The sequence below is a fragment of the Leuresthes tenuis genome, unplaced genomic scaffold (genome assembly GCF_036924035.1).
Source record: "Leuresthes tenuis unplaced genomic scaffold, fLeuTen1.0.hap1 SCAF_13, whole genome shotgun sequence".
NCBI lineage: Eukaryota > Metazoa > Chordata > Actinopteri > Atheriniformes > Atherinopsidae > Leuresthes > Leuresthes tenuis.
The window spans coordinates 12,650,992-12,677,018 of NW_027325367.1; the positions used below are offsets into that span (position 1 = coordinate 12,650,992).

The 26,027-nt window shown below is 43.0% G+C and overlaps 1 protein-coding gene across 2 annotated transcripts; it reads left to right on the plus strand.

The window, feature by feature from the left end:
* On the plus strand, nucleotides 1-24,952 carry ppp1r13bb (protein phosphatase 1, regulatory subunit 13Bb). Of its 2 annotated transcripts, XM_072361832.1 has the most exons (19): nucleotides 1-344; nucleotides 623-794; nucleotides 7,607-7,754; nucleotides 9,095-9,214; nucleotides 10,379-10,449; nucleotides 14,083-14,184; nucleotides 16,629-16,803; nucleotides 17,040-17,239; nucleotides 17,346-17,510; nucleotides 17,699-17,891; nucleotides 18,365-18,493; nucleotides 20,217-20,350; nucleotides 20,505-20,955; nucleotides 21,054-21,841; nucleotides 21,941-22,078; nucleotides 22,170-22,303; nucleotides 22,402-22,568; nucleotides 22,698-22,897; nucleotides 23,968-24,952. In XM_072361832.1, the coding sequence occupies exons 2-19, from the start codon at nucleotides 786-788 to the stop codon at nucleotides 24,007-24,009; spliced, it is 3,366 nt and encodes a 1,121-aa protein (XP_072217933.1). In that variant the 5' UTR covers nucleotides 1-344; nucleotides 623-785; the 3' UTR covers nucleotides 24,010-24,952. The 2 variants fall into 2 exon arrangements, with proteins under 2 accessions (XP_072217933.1, XP_072217934.1); XM_072361833.1 differs by lacking the exon at nucleotides 18,365-18,493.
* Nucleotides 24,953-26,027: the final 1,075 nt, after the last annotated feature.

The window sequence follows — 26,027 nt, forward strand, 5'->3', positions numbered from 1 at the left end:
CCCCGCCCCTCATGCCGTCAACAACTGGATTCTCGCTATTTGTATTTTCGTCAGCTAGCATTGCTAGCTTGCTAACGACGATTCGTTGCGCTCGGGGGGTAAAAACGAGTAAGTTCATCTGGATGGACTTATAGCTATTCATATTTGTTTGACACGCGCTCCATATTTTGCTCGTGTTGCCTATGCATGCCAAAGGACCGACGGGCAGCGGAGAAATCGACTTGCGTGCCGTCTTTTAGCCATCTCTGAAACCAGCTAACATCTACAGATAACGCTAGCTTGCTGGCTGACAGTTGCCACACTTAGCTTCGTAGCTGAGAAACAATGAATCGTCCCTGACATTGGTGAGTATAACTATGAACATTAAATGGTAATATCTGTTAATTTAATACATTTTGGTATGACACGCCTTAGCGTCGCTTCGCAGGCTAACTGTGAGTGGCTAACCATCAGCTTGTTTGTAGCAGCAGCTGCTCAGAGCCACGCCTGGGCCATTTAAATCACTGTTTGCTCCCCATGACATTAAAAATTATTATTATTATTATTTTTTTGACAACTCATCAAATACCTAACAGTATTCGTATTGATATTAGTGAAAGTAATTGTGCTGTCTTGTCCTCAGAGGGGACTGCGGCCCTGTTGGTTGACACGTTGGACTTATTCGAGCCCATTACTAGGAAGGTGGGTCTTGGTTGACTCTGCGTTGGTGCCATTGAAGATAAGTGGGGTTAGTCAAAAGTCAGCTTTCTGATGCACGCTGGTTTCGATCCACCAGAGCTGCCAATATGATGCCGGTAAGTGAACACAAACCTCGCTCCCTTGCTTTAAGGAATAATCTCCCTCCAAATGTATTCATTCAGATTAGCTGTTATTGATTTGACTGGCTCGTTCTGCACAAAATCCAAACTGTGTGCAAGGCAAAAATGTCACGTCTAGCCCTGTAGTACGTTTTTAAAATAATTATGTAATTTGGGAGTGTCTGATCTATCTTAGATATTTGCTGTTTGGTATCTGTATGCAATGTGTGAAAGAGAAGATTATCTTTAACATGAACTCATGAAAGAGTTGATGATGAACGCAGTTCGAGTCTTTTACAGTCCACATACTGATGTTAAAAGTTCAAGCAAGATCTCTATCTGTCCAATGTCCCTTGTCTTCTGCAGTGTGGCTTATCTAGTCTGCCCCTGGAAATAAGAACTTTTAATCCTTTTATCTCTTCATTTTTTATGTGCAGTGACTTTGCGACTGGAGTGCATAGTTGCTGCACTCACATTTATGGCAGATGGTTACAATCATTAAAACACCGGAAACGTAAAAAGCATACAAAGATTTGTGGTATACTTCATGTCAGTTTGTAACTAATTTTCTGTCCTCTAGCACAATATGTTTTATCCTCTGCATTGAGTTTTAATCCATTTTATTAAAATGAAGAGCAGCTATATTTACAGCACTGCAAGTCAGCTCTGGGCCTGTTGGTTTCAAACTCTATAAGAATAAATTTTTATGAAACAAAGTACTGGTTTTGGTTGCTATACTTAGCACAGTTTGTACAGTAGGTATTGCTTTATGACTACATTTTCTTTCTATTGTTTTTCTCTGGACTTGTTCCTCAAGACACTGTGTGGTCTATTGAATGGAATACCTGAGTGGCAACTCTGCCAGCATAGTGCTTTGTTGGGACCTCTTTTGTTGTCTCTAGGGCTCAGAAGGCAGCGATGGATTGTGGGAAAAGCTACTGCGTTCCTTTTGGTTGTCAAGGAGGGCAATGTAAACTCAAACGCAGGATAAGTTTACAGTTGGCTCAGTAAGGCACCATCATAACTGGAGCTGACTCGCTCTTGGCTAGTTATCTTTTCCAATGACTGTGCATTGGTGGAAAACACGGTATTGTCATTAGGGGGGGAAAAAGCTGCAGAATCCCAGGGAGGTTTTCCAGGAGTATGAAGTAACGCTATGTTTGCTGCAGTTGTCAAGTCCTCGGGAGTGGCTGTGACTGTAGAGTCTGTGGACAGTTGTATCCTGTGGCACCGACAGGCTATGAGACTCAGAGAGTCAGTCGAGCAGAGAGGCACTGGGTTCTCGCGCGACTCCAATAGCCAATGAGACGAGATCTAGGTCTGTGTGGCTGCGTCGACTAATGCTCTGTTGTTAAGGGGAACTTTAGAGCCGAGTGGATTGTCAAGTGGCATTAATCTCACACCGTGGAACCGGGCAGAGCGTGACTTATTACAGGAAAAGTAAACATTGCATCTTATTGTATCTCTGACATTTTTGTTGAGGCTTAAAATGACACCAATCAAGCCACTGTGGTTATATTTGAAAGTGCTTGTCATTCAAAAGTGAAATGGGGAGGACTTTTACGGTTAAGCCTTTCCCTACAAACTCAATATGAGCATATTAAAAGAGTCAGGTATTGATTTATTTAACAACTCACACTTGTTTAAGACTCTTGGAGCCTTTTTTTTTTCTTTGATGTAGAAGAATACATTATTAATCAGATTTTCAAATACTGTCCTCAAATGCACATTAGTCAGCTTTCACTCAAATGGATCCTTTAATAACCTGCAGATCAAATCCTCCAAGGCTCTGTTACTTTCCCATTTATCTCTTTTAGTGAATTGTCTTTTAGTTGTTTCAACATGTAAGCGAATACTTTTCCCAGTAAAAATGTGAAATGTCAAAGGAGTTGCGGCTTGATGGCAACCAAACCCGTTCATGCTCCTAGACCAGTCTATAATCAGCCGGTAATCATCTTGCATGCATCACTGCTCAGGGTCCAGTTAAAGGGAAACATGCTTACGTGTTTCTGTCTTTATTACAGTCTTTGCTTTTCAGTTTCAGACACTGGTTGGTCTCATGTTTCAGTTTATTTCACATCCTTAGTCTCAACAGTAGCTCCTCTCACCGTCACATGGGCAATATATATCACATTTATTCACCATTAAATGGGTGTGTCACACCACCTTAGTTACATAGTTGTCAAGAATCATGTTTCACTGAATAGTATTTAGGAATAGTAATGGTGTGTGTTTGAGTCTTGCTTGCTGACTCTGCCAACTCGTGACTTTTACTGATGATGGTGCGCTTGTTTGTTTTGTTTCTCACATTTTGGACATCTGACAGCTTGTTGCTATGAATACTTGAGATATAATTGAAGTGTAGGCCTATAGCGTTATTTCTTTAGGTTCACCAGTGAAGAAAACATGAACATAAATGCAGATGGTTTACCTCGAGATGCAAACCACTGCTAATACTGGTAATACAAGAACAGAATTACAAGTTTAGACGATACCAGAAACTTCTTAAAAATCTGCCCAGTTGTTGGACAGATGAAACCAACTGAACTTGAACCGGAGTGATGAGGAGACCTCATAATGGAGGCGGTGTCATGTGCGGCTGCCAGTGGAAATGGGTCACCGGTCTTTGTGGATGATGTGACGGCTGATCGAGGCAGCAGAATCAATTCTGAATTTCTGCTTGGATTCGAGTGTGGGACTTCAAAACTGATCCGACACCGCTTCACAGCACAGCTTGACAATAAGCCCAAACAAAACAGCCATAGCAACCCACAGACTTCTAAATGCAAAGAAACAGACTGATTGGAAAAAAAACCCAAAAAGAGCCTTTTCAGGCGCTGGTCTTTTTAAACAAGCTCTGGAGTTTGAGGCTCCATCTGCTCTTATTAGATGTCCACTGTCATTTGATCCATTTGATCCATTAAATCATGAGGATTTTGGGATTTGTGTCTTCTCCTTTGGTTTTTTTATAAAGAAATGCAATCAGCCACCTGACCTCAAACCACTGGAGCATGCTTTTCTCTTGCTTGGAGCAAAACTGAGAAGCCCGTCTCACATCAACAGAAAATATGCGGCTTTATGATGTGGCCAAGACGTACTAAGGTGTGGGAGTTGGATGTAGTTGCGTGGCCATGTGTTATCAAAGGGAGGGAGTTGGATGTTTATGACCCCATTATAATAAGATATGTCGATGTTACAAATAGCATAAAGAATAATATACTCAATGTCTACTTCTTGTTTGGGTTCCAAATCAACGAGATCTCAACATATGCTCGCAAAGCCACTTTTAGCACATTTTTACAGGTAATTAATACATATTTGAACAGTTTTTCTGGTCTTATTACACTGTTAACGTCACATGCTATAGGATTAGGGTTTGGCTACATGTACTTGGCAGGTTATCAGTCTTTGAGTGAAATGAAATGCAAAACAAGAAAGGACACTTAGTAATGTATGCTGTTTATGAGAGCGGATAACTGATGCTTTTTCTTCTTCACTATGACAGATTTCAGGATTTAGTTCCGTTTCATCTCAAGATGAACATGAAATTAAATCAAATTTATCAGTGCTTTGTGTGTGGAAATAGCTCTTTTGTACGTAGCTTGCTCAGTATACAGCAAAACAGATTCTATAGTATAGGTGATGAAAAAATGAAAAATTATTTTTAAATCCAGTTGTTGTGGTCAACAGAGAGCAATTAGGAAACGTGTAGTTGTTGAAGTCCTCGTGGAGCTGTTTGACTCCTCCTGACTGGGAACAAGTGATTTACAAGATTTACTGTCACAATATGCATGCGTGTATCTCTCTGTGTTTTACCTCTTCAAATCAATAATTAACAATAAAGGCTGAGGGTTTAACCTCTTAAATGTTTTAAATAGTAAATTTGAGGTTTTGCCAGAGGCTGGAAAGAAAAAAACATCAAAGGTTGTTGTGAATAGCGAGGCTGTTGTCAAACGCTGCTTACGTTTTAGAACACATTTTAAAAATCTGCCTGTGGTCTGAAGGGGTTAAGACAGAAACGGTGTAAAACTGATCCCCTTCTTGCCTTTGCGTGATAGTACCTTGACCCGCCTGCCGGCTACAGCTGTGCCCAGACTGTTCTCATTAGCAACGAGCCACCAGCACATCCCAGGCGCACTTTTCCGATAGAGGCACTTGTCGTTACTCTCCAACGCCCACATCACCTCCTGGTGACTCTTGATGTTTTTTACACTAGCTCGCTCTCCCTCTCTCTCTCTCCCCCTCCCACCCTGAACTGCACATCCAGCTATTTTTCTTTTTTCCTCCCAAGTCTCCTCTGCAGCACTTTTCTAATGATCACACCACGGTCGGGTTTAGAGATCGGCTCGGGATGGCATGACAATTAAGTCTCGTGACTGCAAAAGCAGCCTTGCTACGATGAAGAGGTTTGTGACTATAGTGCTCCGTGGCCTTGTTAGCCTCTCCAAGGAGAGCCCAATGTGGGCAAAGGAGCATCACCGGCCACCAAAGAAGGAGATGAAGAGGAGACGGAGAGCGGTCAGGAGAAGCAAGAGCATGGGCAGACGCAACTTAGTGAGGGCGGTTGGTATTTCTCCAGTGGTTTCTGATAAAGATCACAGGAGATTCTGTTGTCTACGCTGTCATTATCTCGATGCATATTCACATCACCTCATATTTTCTCACTCTGTGGGCTGGTGTTCAGTATATACTGTAGTGTCTTTCTTTTTTTGGGGGGGTGGTCAGTTTACAATGAGTCCAAATTCGCACCTCAGTTGCCAGATTGGTTGTGTAATTTGATTTGGGCTTGTTTTGATGTGCTATCCCCATGCAGATGTGTTCTAATACTTTTACTCCAGCAAAAGGTGAATGTCTAAGACTTTAGTGAAGCATGTGTATAAATATGAAAGCGCAGCATTTGTACCAGTACAACCAAAGGCGTTGAGCGTGTCTGTGTTCTATTTGACTTTGTTGCCGGTCTCATCGGGCTGCTTTGTGTTGACTTTATTTTTCTTCCTGTATGTTTTTTCGCTTTATTTTGCTGCTGTTAGCTGTCCGGCGTCCCGTCGTTATCTGCAACATACCAACGCACCAGGAAGAGATAACTAGTGCCCAGCCTTTATTTCAGATTTTTCCAATTTCACTCTTTTACTTGCAGTAATGCCTTTTACAAATTGGGTCCCCCATAAAAGTAAACAAAAATAAACCAAATGTATATCTATCCCTTAGTTCATATTGACATTGTAAGAAGCAGCGGGAGATCTCACAGGGAAGTGGGTCAGATCTGTGAAGGGGAAAGCAAGACGAGTTGCCTGCATTTTCCTTGGCACCATTGTTTTAAAGTCCTCAGCGTCCGAGTGATTTAGGTTTCTAGTCGAGAGCGAAGCAACGCGGGCTCCCAAGTGCGAGTGATTCCATTGTTTCATTTAGGCTGCTGCTGAAAATGTCAGTGAATGGCAGCGTTGCATCGCTCCAAAGCTTGAGTCACAGTCATGTGCGCTGGCAGTAACTGCTGCTCTTGAAATGCACCTTGCAGCTATATGCAAAGCAATGCACCTCACTAAATGGATGAATGCATTGTTAATAATTTAGCTTTTCCATTTTATTTTGTGTTTTGTTTTTTTTCCTTTTTAATCAGGCAGTCTTGAAGGCAACATGTTCCTGTAAGGTTAATTCACTCTTTGCTCTGGCATGTGGGTGCGTAAGAGTTGTTTGATTTAGGAACTTGTTGGTCTTTATCGTTTTTTCCTCCCTCTCTAATTAATTTGTGGGACAGCAGAGGTTTTACAAAGGATATTCCATTTCACTCTCCCTCTTTTTTTCCACCCCTTACATTCTTCTTCTGCGTTTTTATTTAACGCGAGCCTCCTCTGACACTTTGTAGTGAAACTACACAGGTCTAACCGGTTAGGTCCAGTGAAGTGGCTGGCAGAGAGATGCATATTTAATTTTTCAGAGCTCAGTTTGCTCTGATTGGTCAGCGACACCGGGCGTGAGCACGTTCCGTCTCACGTTCTGTGTGTTCTGTTCACACACACAGTCCCTGTCACATGACACAGGAAACTCTGCCCTGCAGAGGGAGAAACGGTTCACAATAAATTGACCTCAGCTCTGAGTTTTCTTATGTTTTCACCTCCCACAAGCTAAAACACATGAACAATTTCTCATTGGTCTCTCTGGTTTGAAGCTTTGAATACGTTGCCTCAGTCCTTTTTTTTTGCTTTGTGATTAGAAAATGAAACTCATAAGCATTACATTTGTAGACACTGTGCTCAGTAACCCTTCAATCTTAGGATATTGTCCAGTCCTTTAAATGAAGAGACGAAAGAGAAGTTCAGACCCACTGAACTTAAACTCGCAGGTTTTATCTAGAAGATAACTCGTCTGTTTATTTCATTCCTTAAAGCTGTTATCACTATTTAGAAAGTCATGTTTGGAATATTGTTTATATCAAATTTGGAGTTTGTAGAGACATCCATTGACTTATTCAAAGCGTTACTTGTTGAGAATTTGAAAAGAAGTCAATTATATCTGCTTTCCTGACTTTTATTCTTATATAAGTGAAACAGAGACATATGAGGACATGCATTACTGTGTTTTTTTTTTACCTTTTTTAGTCTGAACTAAATCAGGTCGACCCAATTGGTCGAGAGCAAAAGTGTCTGCACAGTGAGCTTTGTATTGCACTGGATTGGATTAAACTTCATCCTCAAACTGCAATATCCCAGAATGACATATTTTGTGTTTTCCTCCCTCTTCTATATCTATTATTCTAATGTTGCGTCGTTTTTTTATTAGTTCTCCTACTTAGAGTTTCATTCCTCACACAGATGATATTGACGGTGTATCTCAGTGACGGGGAACAGGCTGTGACCGAGGTGCCCATCACACCTGAGACGACGTGCCGTGATGTGGTGGAGTTCTGCAAAGAGCCCGGCGAGAGCGGCTGCCATCTGGCTGAAGTCTGGAGAGGCAACGGTAAGATGGTCTGATGGGAAGCGATGCGTTTTGCTTGTTATGGAGCCTGTTTACCTGCTGCTGTGCACACAGAGCAGCAAGGGCTTCTTTTCTCGTGTAGCACAGCATCCAGTTACAAAGGAAGATGAAGATTACATGATCTGAAGTCCCATTAGACGCCGAGCCTAATGCTTCTGTTTTTTTTTGCACAGTAATTAAATTTTGTAAAGCCTTTGGCTGTCTTTATTAATCTAAAAAATACCCACTTTTTATTTATGAGGCATTCATTTGTTGAGTATAATGAACAGAGCATCGTAAAGAGGAGGGAGGTGTGATGCCAGTGCAATCATTTACATCAAGAACAAATGCGTAGGTCAGAGAAGGGTTACGTTACAGTGCAGACCACAGCACTGTCATAACTGATTCAACTGGGTCCAAATGATTTGAACCCATCACTTCGCTCTGCTGACATGTGTTCTCAGCGTTTTTTGCTGAGGGCCCACTCCTCCTGTTCAACAATATCCAAGCCCAGGGCTTTATTAGCCCAGGTTATGCAATCAGTGCCTGATAATGCAACTGCCTGACCCCCGAAACCTCGTTAAACATCAATATTTGTCTCAATCTCTTTTGATTGAAATGTTTTCTCTTTGCATACACGGGGCTATAATCCTAAAATGCAAAAACTGTTAAGCTCTTGCAGTTATCCGTTCATTTCAGCAGACTCTTCCCGAGGTGTCATGTCTTGTTCGCACAACAACAGCCATACAGATGTGTGCCGTGCTGCATCGGGCTCAGAAACAACCAGAAAATGTCAGCTGTTGCTCTTTGCGGTTGATGTGGTTCCGTCTGCCACGCATCAGTCGTGATCTTCAGCGTACACTGAGGCAGTTCCCAGCCTGGATAAAAATCAGCCCCTCCAAGTCTGAGGCCATGGTTCTCAACCAGAAAAGGGTGGAGTTCCCCCTTCAGTGGAGGAGTAGCTCAGGATTTGTCCCCTTTCTGGCCTCCCTTTGGAGATGTTCTGAGCAAGTCCAACTGGGAGGAGACCATGGGGCAGACCCAGAACACGCTGGAGGGATTGTATATAAGATTAACTATATAAGAAGATGGATTAATGCTTTTTTTGTTCATTTCAAGTCAGGAAAGATGAGGCTTGGCATAGCATTGGGACTGAAAGCTGGATAACACAAAACCCTTATAAAAGCACAAATGCCATCTTTACCCTTTAACTATTTGTATGAATGGAACTTGGCAGTTTGCAAGCTTCACACTGCATCTAGGCTTTTAAATGTCACACGGATCATGAGATCCCATCTGATCACCCCGTTTCTTCTTCTTTCCTAAACTTTTCTGCTGTTCAGAGCGAGCGATCCCCTTTGAGCACATGATGTATGAACATCTGCAGAAGTGGGGACCTCGGAAACAAGAAGTCAAGTTCTTCCTCAGGCATGAAGATTCGCCAACTGAGAGCAGCGATCAAGGTGCGTAGTGTGTGGAGCGCTTCCTCTGCTCTGTGTTGTATTCTGATGCACAGGCTTGAGTAGTTGAAGGTGGATTCAGTGGATGTCAGAAGGCCTCTTGGTGATGGATGCATTACTTTCTTTTAACTGTAAAGCATGCTTCTTTTTCCTCTGAGCCACTTTCTAACTGTAAGCAGATTTAATCCCTAATCCTTTGCTGTTAAGAGTGTAAAAGCAGTAGCAGAATGGGAGGAAAATAAGTTTAATCGATGCTTAACAGGAGTCATTTGAAAGAAGTTTGGACTCTCACTCTATTGACATGAAACTTTTGCAGTTGCATCTGGTTGGAGCAAAGCCAGATAAAAAGGGCAGGCCAAGCATGCGTCCTAAATGGAGAAAATGAATGAATGAATAAATAAAGCCTGCTCTGTACAAGATAACCACAACACAATCATTGATTTTTAAGGTCCATATAAGAAGTAGGGGTGCAGTAATTTGGCCACTAGCTATGCTAGGGATTTATGTTCCCTTTTATTGCCATTGAAACCATGAAATTGACTTTGTTACAATAAAATTTTTTATTTGCTTCCACACCCTCTTTAAATGAACATAATGTATTTAAAAAAGTTTCTGATTATAAATCTTTCACATATGGAGTTCCATTAGAAAAGAAGAAGGGGAAAAAAACACTGTTTCAAAGAACTTTTTAGCTTGTTAAACTATTACTAAGTCATTTTGTCAGTTTCTGGGCAAAGTCGATGCAACAATTTTCTGCTCCACCAATCGCGCGCTGAATATATCTCAGTGCATCCCCAATAAGAACTGCACTCCAGGTTAACTGGTATCCAACTGTTTTTTGTATCTAACTGAAGTTGTTTATACTCTGGAATTTGTTTGAGAAATGTAGATCTAACCACAAAGAGACAAAATGAACGTCTTTTCTTGTGAACATTTATATATTTGCTCGCATATTTTCATTGAGATCTTTCTTTATTAGCCTCGGTAAAACTGTGAGGGAGCTGGCTTTAATAAGCAGCGCTTGTCCCAAATCCTAAGTCCCTCACTCCTGTCATGATTCTCAGAACAGTCCAGCGCGTGCTTGTTTTCGGACCTGTTGTGTTTGTTTTTTTTTCTCTCCTGGGTTTCTGATGGCTAGTCTTCTTCTTCTTCTTCTCCTTTCGACAGGGAGTCAACCAACTCAAGATCAAACAAGTCACAGAGGTGGAAATACTGGAGAGAAGCACAATGAGAATGGGGTGAGAACTAACTGTCTTCATTTTGTTATGCACTGATGTCCTTTTAAGTATGCCATAATTATAGAGGACCCACACACACTGTTGAGGTTATCCTTCACTCAGAAGCATGAAGAAACCAGGCCAACTTTCCAAGAGGAAGCTCCGCTTTGATAACACGTGCTGTCAGCCTGCATCGATTTAATCCAGACATTACAACTTCAGCCTTGAACCATTTTGATGTTCCTAATAGCACAACGATGACTTCAGTCTCTGATAGTAAAAGTGGCTGCATCAGTGGGCATGTGACCCTGGTGTTTCCTGTTTGGTGTACCCGTTGTTCTGATGTTCAGCTCTTTCGCTTTAGGAACTGTTCACTAGAAGATGTGAATGACTCTTGATAAGAGCCGCCTCTGGCACAGCATTCTTTCTCTGTCAGACAAAGTGTCCCAGATTTTGCACTACCAAAGTGTTGTGGTCAAGGAATTGTTACTAATTGAACCTTAAGGGGTTAAGGGAAGAAACGCAGCTCAGCGGAGGATGGCGGGAGCGCAGTTTTTGTTTGGAGAAGGAGAAAAAAAGAGGAAAAATGGAGCTGTGGTACAAGAGCAGCCAGGAGCTATTCCTTTTTATTATCTGAAATCTGAAACTTTTAGCTTTGTTGGGGTTGAGCTTTGCATTGCTCTGATGCATTCAGTTAGAAATTAATTAGTGGATTTAAAAACAAGACTTTGTATAGATATATATATATATATGTAACTTAACCTTTAAACGCACAGTTGCCAAACTGTAAGTTCAAAATGACAAAACATTTTCCAGTGTTTCATGTTTCGTTAACCTGAGTCAGCTGCAAAGAGGACTTACGGCCTTCATCCGCAGGGCGCCGCTCACACAGGCTCCATAACCAAGGATTCAGTTGTTTTACTGCAGATGCAAAGAAATGGTGGGAAAAACAGAAGGGAAGGTCGCACCATATAGAAAAGCAAAGAGGTGTGAAATGAAGTTTGATGGACTAATGAAACGGAATCCAAATGATGGAAAGAGAAAAGCACACGAAGGGACGGCTCATGACCCGAAGCGCCACTGCATCAGTGAAGGCCAGGGCTTGGGTGGGTTTGCCGCACTAGGATTTATGGAGGATTTCACCACTGACAGAAGTGCCAGGGTGAATTTAAAAGTGCAGTCTTTGTGCTCAAATTTAGAATGAAAACGTGCAACAAAAGTCACTGGAGGGCATTTCATCACCTTGCTGGCCAAAGATCATTAATATGCAGTTAAAGCAACCCAAGAGTATTTCAGGGTGAGGAGGTGGAACAGCAGAGGCCTGCTGATGGTTGTGTGATCCCACAGAACGACGACCGTCATCAATGAGCAAGTGGAAGCTCAGTCTCCCTCCCTTGTGTGCTCATTCAGGTGCCCCCCCCCCCCCCCCCAAACATGGAGGCCTGTGCATCTGTTTGTCCCTTGGGTGTATTGTCATTGATGCAGTGTAGCTTATAGTGCATTTAAGTGTGTGTGCGTAGCTTCCTCCTCTCCCCATCTCAGCTGCGGTTGATTCACCTCACCTCCCCCTTCAGATTCTTTCTAGACATGGTTACGTGTGAATGCCTTAACAAATGCCAGGTAGGGAAAGTCTGCCTGATTCTCGTGGGCGGGACTGCAAAGAGTCAGAGGAATATCTGCTTCCACTAATCAAGTTAGTGCAGTGCATAGTAGTTTTGTCCTTGCTTGTTAATTTCAATTTCAGTGATTTATGTATATGTTTGGGATTATCTCAAACCGTGATGCATACACTTGCACTAAGCCTCTTATAAATCTCTTCACCAGTAAAGAAGGCTCTTTCTGAACCAGTAATAACCCACTCTTGACTTTTCTGGCATCATCTCCTGCATCTTTTCTGAGAGTGTTTCAGTAATGCATGTAATTTGCATGGAGCTGTCTTTTTCTCAGTTTTGTCTGTACTCTGCAAACTATGTTTTGGTCACAGTTTGAGCTTCAACACTTTGTTTATAAATCAGTTAATGGATCAATTGAAACAAATCTTTTAGTACCTTTTATCCAACTCCACATTGTCCTGCTGTGCTTTGTGTTTTTGCAAATAGTAATTCCATACTTTGCATTTACCTTTTTAAACTGCGGTGCTTAAGCTGCATGCCTGGTGTCTATTTTTGAAGACAAAACCCACCTTTGTGATCAGAACTTATCATTTTCCCACTTTTAAAATCGGGAGACAGAAATACCGTCGTTACCTTCGGGAAGAAAAACGTTGGATATTTCCTCTGATCACTGTTCAGTTGCACCACAGTTGTTTGTCTTTCTGAAAGCTCCTAATCTGTGGTAGGATTAAAAAAATAAATAAATAAATAAATGCAAAAGCAGATTTGTGAACTTTGACTTCCTTCATTAGGTGGAACTACAAACGAGTCCAAAGCGCCTAACCTGTTAAGATGTAGAAGGAGTGAGCTGCGAGTCGGCACAGTGGTTAAAACTGTCTCTAGATTGCAACCTGATTGTAAAATGGATGCATCTGCTTTGCCTGCAGTGTAAAACCTGCATGTTGGCTTCGTTTTACTGCGTGCGCTTACATGGCAGCCTGTCGTGTTGGGTCTGCACTGTCAGTTTTGCTGTAGTTTCTGTCCATCCCATCATCAAAACAACGTGTGCTGCTAATCGTGATCTTCAGTCTTGGGTAATAAAAACTGTACAGGCAGTAATTTGTGTAGATATATCTGATGAAGCTGAACCTCCAACCGGATTCATGTTTTGTTTTGGTGGAATAAAATGTGCCCTCTGGTGATTCTGTGCACTTGAATAATGCAGCAACCTTTGTCTGGAGGAAGCTTTGCTGTCCCAGTTCAGGGTTCTCTTCCCCACGTGATGCGATGTGAAGCTTATGCCACCAAATGGCACATTGTCCTCATAGGCTGAGATGTTTCGCTCACTGAGTCTTCATCAGATGGAATGTCTCGTCACAATGAGGATGTTGTGGAGGAGGCAGATTTGGTCCTGCTTTTTGATCCCGAGGCTACTTAAATTGGACGCCTTTTGAAATAAAATTTCTGCAAATGGCTTTTGGCTTCAACTCATTTCTTTGTGTTTTTGCATTTTTATCCTTATATAATGTTCCCAGCTTATGTAACTTTAGATGCCAGATGTATTATTTTGCACTTAATGATCTACAGATTTGTCTCTGACGTGCTGGCGTAGCGCGACAGAGAACACAAAAAGGCGGGACACTGAGTTCAGAGGCGGCTTTTTAACTTTCGTAGCTTTTGCTCAAAGCCGCCAAATGTCGACGTTGTGGAGGAAAAGTGGCGTTTGTTCTAAAGTGTGTCATCCTACTTAAAGCTAAAGGAGGAAACAAAAGGCCAGGTCACGGCCTGTTCTGAATCAAATGGCTTTTAGTACGAGATAAGCCCTAATATTTAAACCTACCGTCCATAGTAGGAAGTTTGTTGTTGTTGTTTTTTTTTCCTGATCATTCAGGGTCAGGATGACCCAGCACCAACAACCACACTTTGACTGTTTAGAAAGCCTCATCTCTCTTCTGCGTTTCAGCGGTTTTAGCATCTCAGTGGGTGTCTCTTGTCACTCTTTTCATAAATGACTCTCTTGACCATCTCGTGCATGTGTGTGTGTGTGTGTGTGTGTGTGTAGGTGGGGTCTCAGCGCGTGGAGCTCACGCTGTCAGAGCTGCAGGAGATGGCCACACGACAGCAGCAACAAATCGAGGCTCAGCAGCAGATGCTTGTTGCAAAGGTAGCGCCTTCATTCTTTTATCTCACCCTTCTCTGAATGTTATGTTTTATTGAAGATGTGCTGTTTTATTAACAAAGTTGCATCCTGTATTAATGTTTAACTAAAATATTCAGTACTGTTCTTGGTTAGGCTCTCCATAAGTGGGAATCTCTTCCTTCTTTTCCATTTTATGTTCTGAAAACTGATGTCAGTAAATTTTACATTGCTTTTAACCCTTTAATGTTCTTCTCTGTAGTTTTAGTAAAGCCCATTTTAAGTGGCTTTTCTGTATCGCATTAACAATGTTTGGAAGTCAGCTCTGGTTGGGGGTGTAATGCTCACAGGGAGTACGTGTGTCGCCATTAGATTTTTTTCAAGTTTTGAAACTTTTACAATGAAGTGATATCTTATCCACTAAAAAAAAACAAAAAAAAAAACCAACATAGATTCTTATTATTCTTAAATCAAGGGAAACAAAAGCCAAGAAAACCTTTTTATTCCACTCATTTTTTGTCTGATCCCGCAGACATAGTTTGGCAGGTGAGGTTCGAGTTCACATTTGAGAACATTTTTGAAAGGCTTAAGAAAAATAAACCTGTTTAAAGTTGTCATTTATGTTCACGTTGCTCCTCTCAATCCTCTGGCAGACACTCTTCTTTGGGCCCCCCTCAAGACCCACTCTTATTTGGCCACTGATTGGCCGTTTATAACCCTAACCAGCCAACTCAAGCCAACCATCTGAAAGTAATCGCTGCCAAGCAACAAACAGCAGCCAACCAGCATGATAGTGGGGATGAGCCGGCCTGTGTTTGACACTACATATGAGCATGTGAAGAATCTGCATGCTCTGAAAAAAAAGAGGAGTTGTTAATGCGGATTTTTGTTTAGTCCCTTCCACTTTCAAAGATGAACGTTTACTCAAAAGAGCACTTCCACTTATCTGATTGGATAGAAACAGATTTTTTTGTGGTATTTTTGCCCTTTTGTCTTTTTTTTTTTTTCTCACCATGTCCAAGAAAATCTTCTTTGTCTCCGAGGGGATGATAAAGATTACCAGTGACGGTAAATTATAAGAAAAGTGCACTTCATTTAGAAAATGAATTTAAAAGGGACTTAATTAAAAGCCCAATGACTGCAGGGACAAACGAGTCTGTTTCAGTCTGTTGGTCCCTGCATTTATGGCTTTATAAATCCAAGGCCTGATGGAGGCAGAGAGAAAGGACCTTATCACAGTATTTCCACACTTTTTGTGACACACTCAGCTCTTTGCATTGTGGGAGACAATAGGCGAGCTAAAGTAAGCAGATGATTATTTTTGGCATACCGCAGATTCAGCATTCCCTTTTTAATCCCAAGTCTGAATGCTTCATTCTACATATTTGCTAAATCAGTACATAAAGCTAATACCAAGCATGATTTCAAAGACAGAGCCAGTGACTGCAGTATAGAGTGAAGAGAAGAGGACGTCCTGATATTAAGACCTCCTGGGTTCTAGCCCGTCTACCAGTTCCATTGCTGAAGTAACTTTTGGACATTGCAGATTGGCCATTAGTTGAGTTAATTTCAGGACACAGCCTTCAACAACTCTGTTGGATCCACTGATGCATTAGTCTCATCCAAAGAGTCTGTCGTGACCTTAAACGGGGACAGCCGATTCTGCCATTAACGAGGGGGGATGCAGTTTGAGTCATGATGCTGGGATGGTCCACTCTGTCAGAAATGATCCTTCAGTCATGATATGAACTCCTACACGGATGCAGTGCATAAAAAGCACTGAAGCACGTCAAACCCTGAAATTAATTCAACTTTCACTTGGATGCATGTTTATTTATGTATCTATTTTTAGATTTATGATTTATGTGACCTCCTAATTTAACATTTCTGATAACATATTAGTTATTTTAAAGCATTCGGTCCTTTGGTCGTATTGATTTGGCACAGAGTTGGGAGCAGACCTCCATATAAATTGTCTACCCTGTCACTCTGTGGCGCTCCTGTCTGACCTGCGTGTTTGTGGTTTGCTGATCAGTCATGCAAGATGAAGCCACTGTAAACCCGCTGATAAAGACCATTTATTGCCATTGTTGTGGTGTCTGAAAAGTAGGCCCACTTGAAGCCCTGCAGTCATTTGGAAACTTGGGCCTGTCGTTTCCTATTTTTGGATCCTAACTGGAGCAATTCTCAGTTGGGCTGAGATGAAGTCATTTGACCCTTTCCTCAGCCCTTCGACCGTCTTGACACAGCACAGCATATAATTTAATACACGCAATAGACCGATATCTTTTTAGCTTTGGGGTGGTGACTTGCTGATTTTTATCGCTGTGCAGGTGTTGTCATTTTTTGACTTACAAAGATCCACTGAGCAGATTAAATTTGACCATGGTGCCCGATGTATCCTCTGAATTTAAAAGAGTGCCTCTTTGCGTCTCCCTGTAAAATCTAATTCCCCGTGTCACTATCTAAAGGAGCAACGGTTGCGCTACCTGAAGCAGCAGGAGCGGCGTCAGCACCAAACCGTGTCGGAGAGTGAAAAGCTGCAGAGGCTGAAGGAACGTGTGGACAGCCAAGAGGCGAAGCTCAAGAAGATCCGGGCAATGAGAGGCCAGGTGGACTACAGCAAGGTCATCAATGGCAACCTGTGTATGTATACTTCAAATTACCGCCCTTTAGAGGCTTTTACCTGCTCATAATACTGCGTGTGAATGGGCTGATTCACAAATGCAGATTCTGGTGTGCAGTTCTCCAAAAGTTCTGGTAAAACCTTCTGTGTAAGAATGATATGATTATTCTTATGACTCACAGCTGTGATGATGAGATCGAAGTATTTCTCAAGCTGATGGAATTTCTGGGGTTTTTTTTTTTTTGGTCACGTGCAGCAGCAGAGATTGAGCAAGTTAGCGGCCTGTTCCAAGAGAAGCAGGCCGAGTTGCAGGCGGCGGTGCTGAGGGTGGAGCAGCTGAGCGTGCAGCTGGAAGACCTGCGGAGGGGAAAACTCAATGGCATACAGACCGGCCTGGGTGGCCAAGTAACCGGCGCTGCAGCCCTGGAGCTCCGTAAGCTGTACCAAGAGCTTCAGGTAATGCTCTGCCAATTCTTCCAGATTCCATGACGTTTTCTTAACCCTTAACCGCAGCGATAGCAGTGACTGCGCATTAGTTTACGATCACATTCGTTGTCCTCAGATTCGGAACAAATTGAACCAGGAGCAAAACAACAAGCTGCAGCAGCAGAAGGACCTTCTGAACAAGCGCAACATGGAAGTGACGCTCATGGACAAGCGCATCAGCGAGCTGCGGGAACGCCTCTATAAGAAAAAAGCTGAGGCACGTCAAAAAGAGAACCTTCCTGTAAGACTAGGACCGCTTGATGACCTCTGACAGAAGTTGTTTCCTTTATAAGAAATCAGTTTTGAAACATTTTGTAGCTTTTTTTTAAATCTGTAGGTTCTCTTCAATGATAGGAAAGTTAGTTCTTTGTTCTCTTCTGTATATTTCTCCTCACGTCAACGTGTGAAATTGACTCTTTCCTCTTGCAGCTGAATAGAGCCAACGGGCCTCCTTCTCCCCAGCCTGCTCCGGGCACCTTGGGTCGCGTTGCTGCTGTTGGGCCGTATATCCAGGTTCCCGTACCAAATCGACAGGATGGGGGCTACACCATGCCGCCCGATCCGCTGAAGCCACAAACACTAGGTGTTAATAACCAAGCCAACCAAGGCCGCCCCAAATCAGGTTGGTTGCTGCTTTTATTTACAGGGCATCTGTTTCCAAAGATTCAGGAAACTGTAAACTCGTGACAAACTTTAATGTGTCATACGAGACGTAGACTTGACACCCCTGTGTTTGATATCGGGTTGGTGGGGGGGTGTCTGCCACCACCTTAGATTTAAAAATGCAGTTCTTCCAGACCATGAATCAAACCTTTCACTACTATGCAAGCACCACATCCTGCATGTTTGACTGTTATCTCTTCTGGGGCCCAAACTGTTTCTTTCCTACCTAAACTCAGTTGGCTCTCAATCAGGACTTAACTTCTGTGATTTCTTTTTTCCTTCCTCTCTAACCTCACTCTCTTCCTGTGTTGTGTTGACTGTTTGTTTCCTCCCTTTTCTCTCCTGGTCTCTCATGTGTCTGTGCTGTACTCTCTCTTTTAATGTCTCCGTTTCAATGGGGGTGGGGTTGGGGGCAACTCTTCCCCTGGGCAGACGGTGTGCGAAAGCCTCCCGGCCCTTGGAAAGTGTCTGATTTAGACATCGTTGTGGACCCGGTTCCCCCGTCTCTCCCAGAATCACACCCGGGCCCTGGAGCCTCCACTGGCTCCGATGGCACGTCCCGTGAGTGCACAGTGCTGCATAAGCAAAAAGACGGCACCTGCTGAACCTGTCTCTCGATTGTAGCACAAGATCCTCAGCATGCATTGAAGTTTTTACTTCCAAGTTAAAAACCATATGGGATCGTGTTTTTGTATTGATTAAATAATCTCAATTTAATCCCAATAAATGACTAAATTCTGGCATTTGTCCATTTTTAAGAGACCCTAGGCTGGGTTATTCCCAGTTGCACCACGAGCCCCCCCCCTATCACGATCCCTTTATGGCTGTTTTTATCTTCAGCAAAGTTGATTGGGCTCCAACGGTCTCAGACAATATGAAGCTTCCAAGCACAGCCGTGGAATCTGAATGAATCCAACTACTGCTGACTGATGCCATCATTAAGCTCTGCTGCAGCAGTGAATCAGTTTTTCTAATCTGGAGAAGAGTTCATGTGGTCATTCCTATCTGGAGTGTTTTGTTTGTTTGATCGGCTAATGTCATGCTGAAACACGTTGGTCTAGCATCACGAAGGTCTAGTGAAGCACTGCTGATCCTGTGCGTGTTTGTACACTTCTGAGAAGGTTCGAACAGTTGAGTGCCTCGTGAATTTCCTCACGTAAAGCAGTCCATAATCTTGTGGCTTTCTTCTAATTTCATAACATTCCCAGGCTGTCTGTTGCAACCCTAACCTTCACACAACATCCTCTAAACAGACGAGCTGTTTCTCTCACAACTGTCAGCATGCACAGGTTAAAGTCCTTGTGCATGTTAAAACCTCGCCGGATTTCACTCAGAAAACTCAGTTATTTCTCTTGATAATCAGCGAAGAGCCAGATCAAAATATTTAGTGTTATAGTGTTTAAAGAGCTGCGCCATTCTACAGCTTTTCCAGTAATATTTTGGTGTGTCGTTTCAGCAAAAGCACATGAAATTGATCAAATGTAAAAGGAGTGCATTCCATGTAGATGTGCAATTTCCAGGATCCAGATATTGCACATGCTGGCTCACTGTCATGGTTGTCAGGAGTTATTAACATTATTTTGCTCGACCTTTACCTGCCCTTTTAAGTCGGGCTTTAAAAGATCTATTAATATCTGATCATATTTATATTGAGGACTTTAACACATCATCGGTCACCAGCATTACAGCTGGATGACAGATTATCTGTCATCTTTTCTTTTTGTTTCAAAGCCCACCACATCGACTTTAGTTTTGTTGTCTTTCTTTTTTCCATCCTTTCCTTTCACTCTATCCATTCTCTCGACAGGCACAAATCCTTTTAGTAAAAGATCCCTTTACTCTAAACCCTAAGCAGTATTTGCTGTATTTACCTGAATCATCTACCAGCTCCCAGTGTAGTTACTAATGGTATCTAAATTGCAACATGGTTCTGTACAAGTGCAGTAGTGAAATACTAATGCATATATGTGCATTGCCATCATTGCTGTGAGGGCTCAGGATTTTTGTCCTATTGATCACTTTTATAAATGTGAACGGTGCACACAAGCAACCGGCAGTGTGTGTAAATTATGATTAATAGGATAGGCTTCTCAAAATCCCGAACCCTCCTTTCAATGTTGCATAGAGTTGTGTAGTTTAAAAGTCCTCACTTGTGTTCCACACCATATGGGTAATTAAATGAAGGGGGGGCCTGCTTGTGCTTCCCACACCACCCCACCCCAGGCATGGAATATGATCCTTTGCTCTTGTGCAACACACTTACTTTGTCCTCTTTCTGCTCCAGCTAATGACACTGGTTGGCCTACAGTGGGCAAGGCCAGCACAACTTTAAAGCCTCCTGAGAGAAGAGACTCAGGGACCGACACCCAGGGCAAGAGCCCTCCCTCAGGCTCCCCCATCACTCCAAGTGCAGAAAAGGTAAGACTTGTTTAGTGCCCTAATTTAACAAGAAGAGTCAGCAGATTAAAGGAGATTGATTTTGATGTTTAAGACTAATTTTTATTTTGAAAGAATCGGTGTGTATTGCTGTTACATTATTGAAAAATTGTGATTTCCTGGTGCTTTTTTACAGGTGCTAGACTCTAAACTTCCTGGCTCCTCCCCTGCCATAACCAAGCCACAGCCACCACCGTATGGATCCCACCTCACCTCCTCAAACACAGCCAGCTCCTTAGAGCGCCGCAAAGATGCACCTCCCCCTCGCCCGCTCCCAAACCCGCCAGCTCCTGCGTGGCCCCGCGTCCCCCCTCCCACAGGCTCCTCCTCCCAGCAGATACAGCAGCGTATCTCAGTGCCACCGAGCCCCACCTTTCAGCCCAACGTGCCGCTTTTCCCTCCCGGGTTGAGCGAGCGTCTGGATCCTCCGCCAGCTGTGGCAGTGCGTCCCTTCATCCCGGACAGAGGATCGCGGCCTCAGTCGCCTCGTAAGGGCCCACCTACCGTGAACTCCAGCTCCATTTATCACATGTACCTCCAGCAGGCAGCACCAAAGAGCCAGCCGCTCAAGCCTGCGCTGAAAGCACGTAAGAGCTCCGAGAGATTGTCTGAGTAACCGAAAGCATAATAATCTGTTGAATTAATAATGACAAAAATTAATGTTGCCGTATCTGTTTGCTTCTAGTATATGGGAAGCCTGTTCTCCCTTCTAGCTCGACACCTCCCTCGCCTCTGCCTTTTGTCCAGACAGGAGGGGCCTTCCCATTGCTCCAAGGCCAATCCAGCGGTGAAGAGGCATTAGATGGAGAATTTGATGATCATGACAGCTTCCAGCACCTGGAGCCATCAGCGCCTCCTCCCAGCGTGGAGAATATCCCCCGACCACTCAGCCCTACGAAGCTAACGCCTATGGTTCACTCCCCACTGCGCTACCAAAGTGACGCAGACCTTGAAGTGCTCCGTAAAAAGCTGGCCAACGCTCCAAGGCCGCTCAAGAAGCGCAGCTCCATCACAGAACCTGAGGGTCCCAGCGGACCCAACATTCAGAAACTCCTGTACCAGAGGTTCAACACGCTAGCAGGAGGCATAGAGGGGAACGGTGTTGGTGGATCAGGAGGAGGGGGTAATGGCACAGGTACTGGGACACCATTCTATCAACCAGCTAATCCTCCCGGATATCTGGGAGGCGATTCCCTGGCTGATACAGACAACGGCAACCTCCTGTCTGAGACACCGCTGGCACCACCACCAGGGGAAGAGGAGGCAGGCTCTGAGGCTCCACCTACCACCACTGATGCCAACGACAACGAGCCAGTGCCCCCTCCATCAGAAGGACCTGTGGTGCTTGCTGAGGCAGAGGGACCAGAGGATGACAACAACAACAATGTGGGAGGCTCTGAAGCATCTTTGCCCAGTCCCGTTCCAGAGGTTAGCACTCCGGAGGAGAGCGGCATGGCGGCCTCGCAACAGCCAGTGAGAGAGTCACACAAACACATTTGTTTTATTTATTTATTTTCCGTTTGATGAATGAATTCCTTGATAAATTCATGACTCTTCTCTGTGTTCTTAAAGGAGAAGCGCACAAACCTTAAGAAGCCAAACTCTGAGCGCACTGGTCATGGCTTCAGAGTGAAGTTTAACCCTTTGGCCCTGCTGCTCGATGCCTCATTGGAGGGAGAGTTTGATCTGGTTCAGAGGATCATCTATGAGGTATGTCATGGCGGCACACGTCTAGGCACCATTTATACTTGCATGCGTTTCAGTCATTCATCTTTTTATGGGGCTTCTCCCTTTTTTCTAGGTGGAGAATCCCAGCACTCCAAATGATGAAGGCATCACGCCGCTGCACAATGCAGTTTGTGCAGGACACCACCACATAGTCAAGTTCCTGCTGGATTTTGGTGTGAATGTTAATGCTGCTGACAGTGATGGATGGTGAGGATGAGTTGTCTTGACACACAAGCGCTGAATGCCATCTCCCGCTGCATCTCCTCCAATCACCGTTTTGTGTTTTCTTCCGTTTGCTTGAGCAGGACTCCTCTTCACTGTGCCGCCTCCTGCAACAGCGTTCATCTCTGCAAGTTGTTGGTGGAATCGGGGGCCGCTATCTTTGCCAGCACCATTAGTGATGTGGAGACTGCCGCAGACAAGTGCGAGGAGATGGAGGAGGGCTACATACAGTGTTCCCAGTTTCTATACGGTGAGAAGCAGGACAGCAATAAGTCGGCATCTAAAACTTTTGTTCCTATCAAAAACGGCAACTTTTTGTGTTTCAGGAAAAAGTCTTTAGTTAATTTATAAAAGTACTGATTTGGACTCTTTATTGCAGGAGTCCAGGAGAAGTTGGGTGTAATGAACAAGGGGACAGTGTACACTTTGTGGAACTATGAAGCCCAGAGTTCGGATGAGCTGTCATTCAGGGAGGGGGACGCCATCACCATCCTGCGCCGGCACGATGACAGTGAAACGGAGTGGTGGTGGGCGCGGCTGGAGGACAACGAGGGCTACGTGCCCCGCAACCTGCTGGGGGTAACGCCAGTTTTTATCAGCTCACCGCTTGTGTATCCCAGTTTAACAAGCCGTATAGTCAGTGTTTGGCTTTTCTTTTCCTATGTTCTGATTTGTTTGTTCCGATTGATGATAGAGGAGCGTAAATGATAAAGGGATTATTCAGTTAAAAGCAATGTTTAACATGCTGGAAGTTTAAATCTCTCTTCCAGTCTTACTTCTGAGAAATGAATCAGCAGATTAATGGACAGTTGGAAACATTTGCAAAAACAATCGATTGTTGCAGCACTGCATGACAGTGTGACCTGGTACTAACTCTTGATCCCAGGTTAGAGTTTTATATGCGTAATGAAAACGGTTTTGAGCAGCAGTTAAATGTTTAGTCGCATGGAATATAAAATATTTTGCACTTTTTTATTCATTTAAATCTGTTAGTCAATCAGGACAGGACACCGTTTATGGAAGAAAAGCACAAAAAGGCGGCCTTAAATATGCAAAAACATTCATACATAAGCAACAGCCCTTCTGGGAAATGGTTGTATAGACAGGAAAACAAATTAAAACTCCAACGGGAATGTATTAGCTCACTTTGTTACAAGGCAAAGAGACAATTAATCCCATAGAAAACAGAACCAACTGTTAAAGACGTCGTGTTCCATCGTGCTGTGAATGACTGCATAAAAGGAGCGATGAAAGCAGAGGATCACTGCGCTATTTTTAAGTAAAATGGGTAATCCAGCAATTTGCAGCTCACACCCAGCAGGGAAAAACCCATTTTCAAAAGGAAACAAAGGAGTGTTAAAAACAAGCCAGCAACGAGTCCTGATTGTGAATCTTAGAAGAAAGTCGTTAGAATCTGAAAAATACGAGAAGCTTCTAAAGGAGACGTTTAGTGACATTAAATGCTGTTTCTGTTCTCTAGGTTTTAGAATGTGATACGTTATCTATATGGAAACATTCATTGTAAGGACCATGATAGAATTATTATGCAGGTTATTATTAGTAATGGGACCTTGGTGGTGAAAAAAAAAAAGTACTGAAATGCAAATGAAGTTAGTCAAAGATTTCCCCTCTGTTTGTTTTCCTTGCAGCTCTACCCTAGAATAAAACCTCGTCAGCGCTCCCTGGCGTAGTCTCGCGCCTCCCTGACCTGCGGCTTAAAGCTGGACTAGTGACACAACCAAGAGCTGAGAACAACGAAGGAGCCTGGTGCTCTGTCTTCTCCCTGTGGCCATAACCCTCCCCGATCTCTAGCTTTCACAAAATCCTTCTCTCTGAACCAGAGAACACTAAATCCGATACATACACACAAACACAAGCACTACAAAGTCTCTCCAATGATCCCATCCTTACTGCCCTGCCTCAAACCTTAGGCTCTGTCGCTGTCTCGACAGATGTCGATTTGAAGAGTAAAACACTATCCCTTGTCTCAGTATTTCTCGCAGTGTTCACACTTTGTCAGCCATGTTCATCTCCCTATAGTGGTACTGGTTTACATGATGCTATATAGTGACTGGAAGTTCATCTTTAAGGGTGAGAAGTTGCTGATTTTTGTCAGTGAAATGTAATTTGAGTGATCGGATATTAAGTATTTTTTAACAGAGTTTGTTCCCCTTGAGGAAAAAAATAAAATGAAAAAAATGAATTGCAGGAAAACTGACTGTAGCCTAACCACCAAAGAATATAAATTTAAGTTTGAATTCTCTAACTCCCTAAGAGCTTGCAGACATTTTGAGGAGCAAGATAATCAGTTGATTTGCTGCTATCGGTAATTATGAGTGGTTCCCAGGTGTTGTTCCCTTTAGAGAAAGTGGAGATTTGAGTGGGAAACGGACAATGTAAATTCCCAGTGTTAGTCAAAAGAGTTCCAGTTTATGAAAGAAAAAGGTTATAGAAGGACAGCTCCCACACGGTCACGAGTTGCATTTTACAAGCATCACTGCAAGATGTTCTCTTTCTTTCTTTCTTCTCTTTTTTTTCTCGATCTGGTGTCATCTGTTCAGATTCTGGATGCAGGAGTATTGTGGATGTGTGGCAAGAACGTGAATAAATTGTAAGCGAGCATTTGAACAATAAGTGTGTTGTGTCTAATGTGATTTTTGGTGTGAAAAAACACAGTTTAAATGAGCAGACCAAATATTCATTGAGGCTAGATTGTTGTTTTTTTTATATTTCGTTTTATTTCACCTCTGAGCCGAGTATGAAAAGTCTGTCTCAGTTAATCCCAGAGGAAGTCGACTCTCGATGACTCAGGAAATCCCAAATTATTCATTCAGCTACTGAGGGTGAGTCTAATTTAAAATCTCTATCTGAATTATTGAGCGTCAGAGCTGATGAGGACAACTTTTTAAATATTTAACTCGACCTTTTGCACATGGGGACATTCACTTGATGTGCATTCTAGCTATATGTACCACGTAAAATGAACAAATAACAAAATTTTAATGCAAAAGTCTAAATTGGATAGCATTATTTTCACTCATTTCTGGTAAGTCCTGCAAACTTTTCCATCTCACCAAACTCCTGCAGAACGTCTCACACTTAGCTTGCTCTGTGAGACGCTCTGATTGGATAGTCTTCATAATCACAAAGTAATCTTCCTTCCGAGCAGCTTCGTATGTCATCAAATGTTAGTTGTTTTTTTTTTTGGGGGGGGGGGGGGGGGGGTTTGTTGGTTTTTTTTTCGTATATTTCACAAACTCCACTAAAATATCTCAGGACCAGCGTAGTGTTGCTGACACTTTTAATCTCAGTTCCGGTGTAGTATTCAAATCTTCTTCTCCATGCTGAGGTGGATTCTGGGCCGTCATCATCCATCATAACTCCTCCATCCTTTGGCTGTGCCATAAATCCCTTCAAATTAGTGTGTGCTATTTTTAAAAATGATCCTATTTGTTTGAGCTTTATGTTGCTGAAATGCAAATAAAACCATACCTGCTCTATTGGAACGTTTCATGGTATTTTGGATTTGTAAAGCTCTTTCAACTCTGAATTAAGACCTCATCGAGTTTCTTGTTTTCACTTATGTGAGCAAAGATGCCAATAACTGACCGCCGCCCTGTTGCTGGACAGACTGCAGACAGGTGAGCGAAGACGCACAGAAGAAGTTGCTTTCCTCGTGAAGTGTGATCAGCTTTAAATGCTGTCATAT

What these genes read in the sequence shown, in the direction of transcription:
- ppp1r13bb (XM_072361832.1), top strand. An exon ending in GTCAAAAAGAGAACCTTCCT is followed by an intron (nt 17,511 to 17,698) that starts GTAAGACTAGGA and finishes TTCCTCTTGCAG; the next exon opens with CTGAATAGAGCCAACGGGCC. An exon ending in TTCAGAGGATCATCTATGAG is followed by an intron (nt 22,079 to 22,169) that starts GTATGTCATGGC and finishes CCTTTTTTCTAG; the next exon opens with GTGGAGAATCCCAGCACTCC.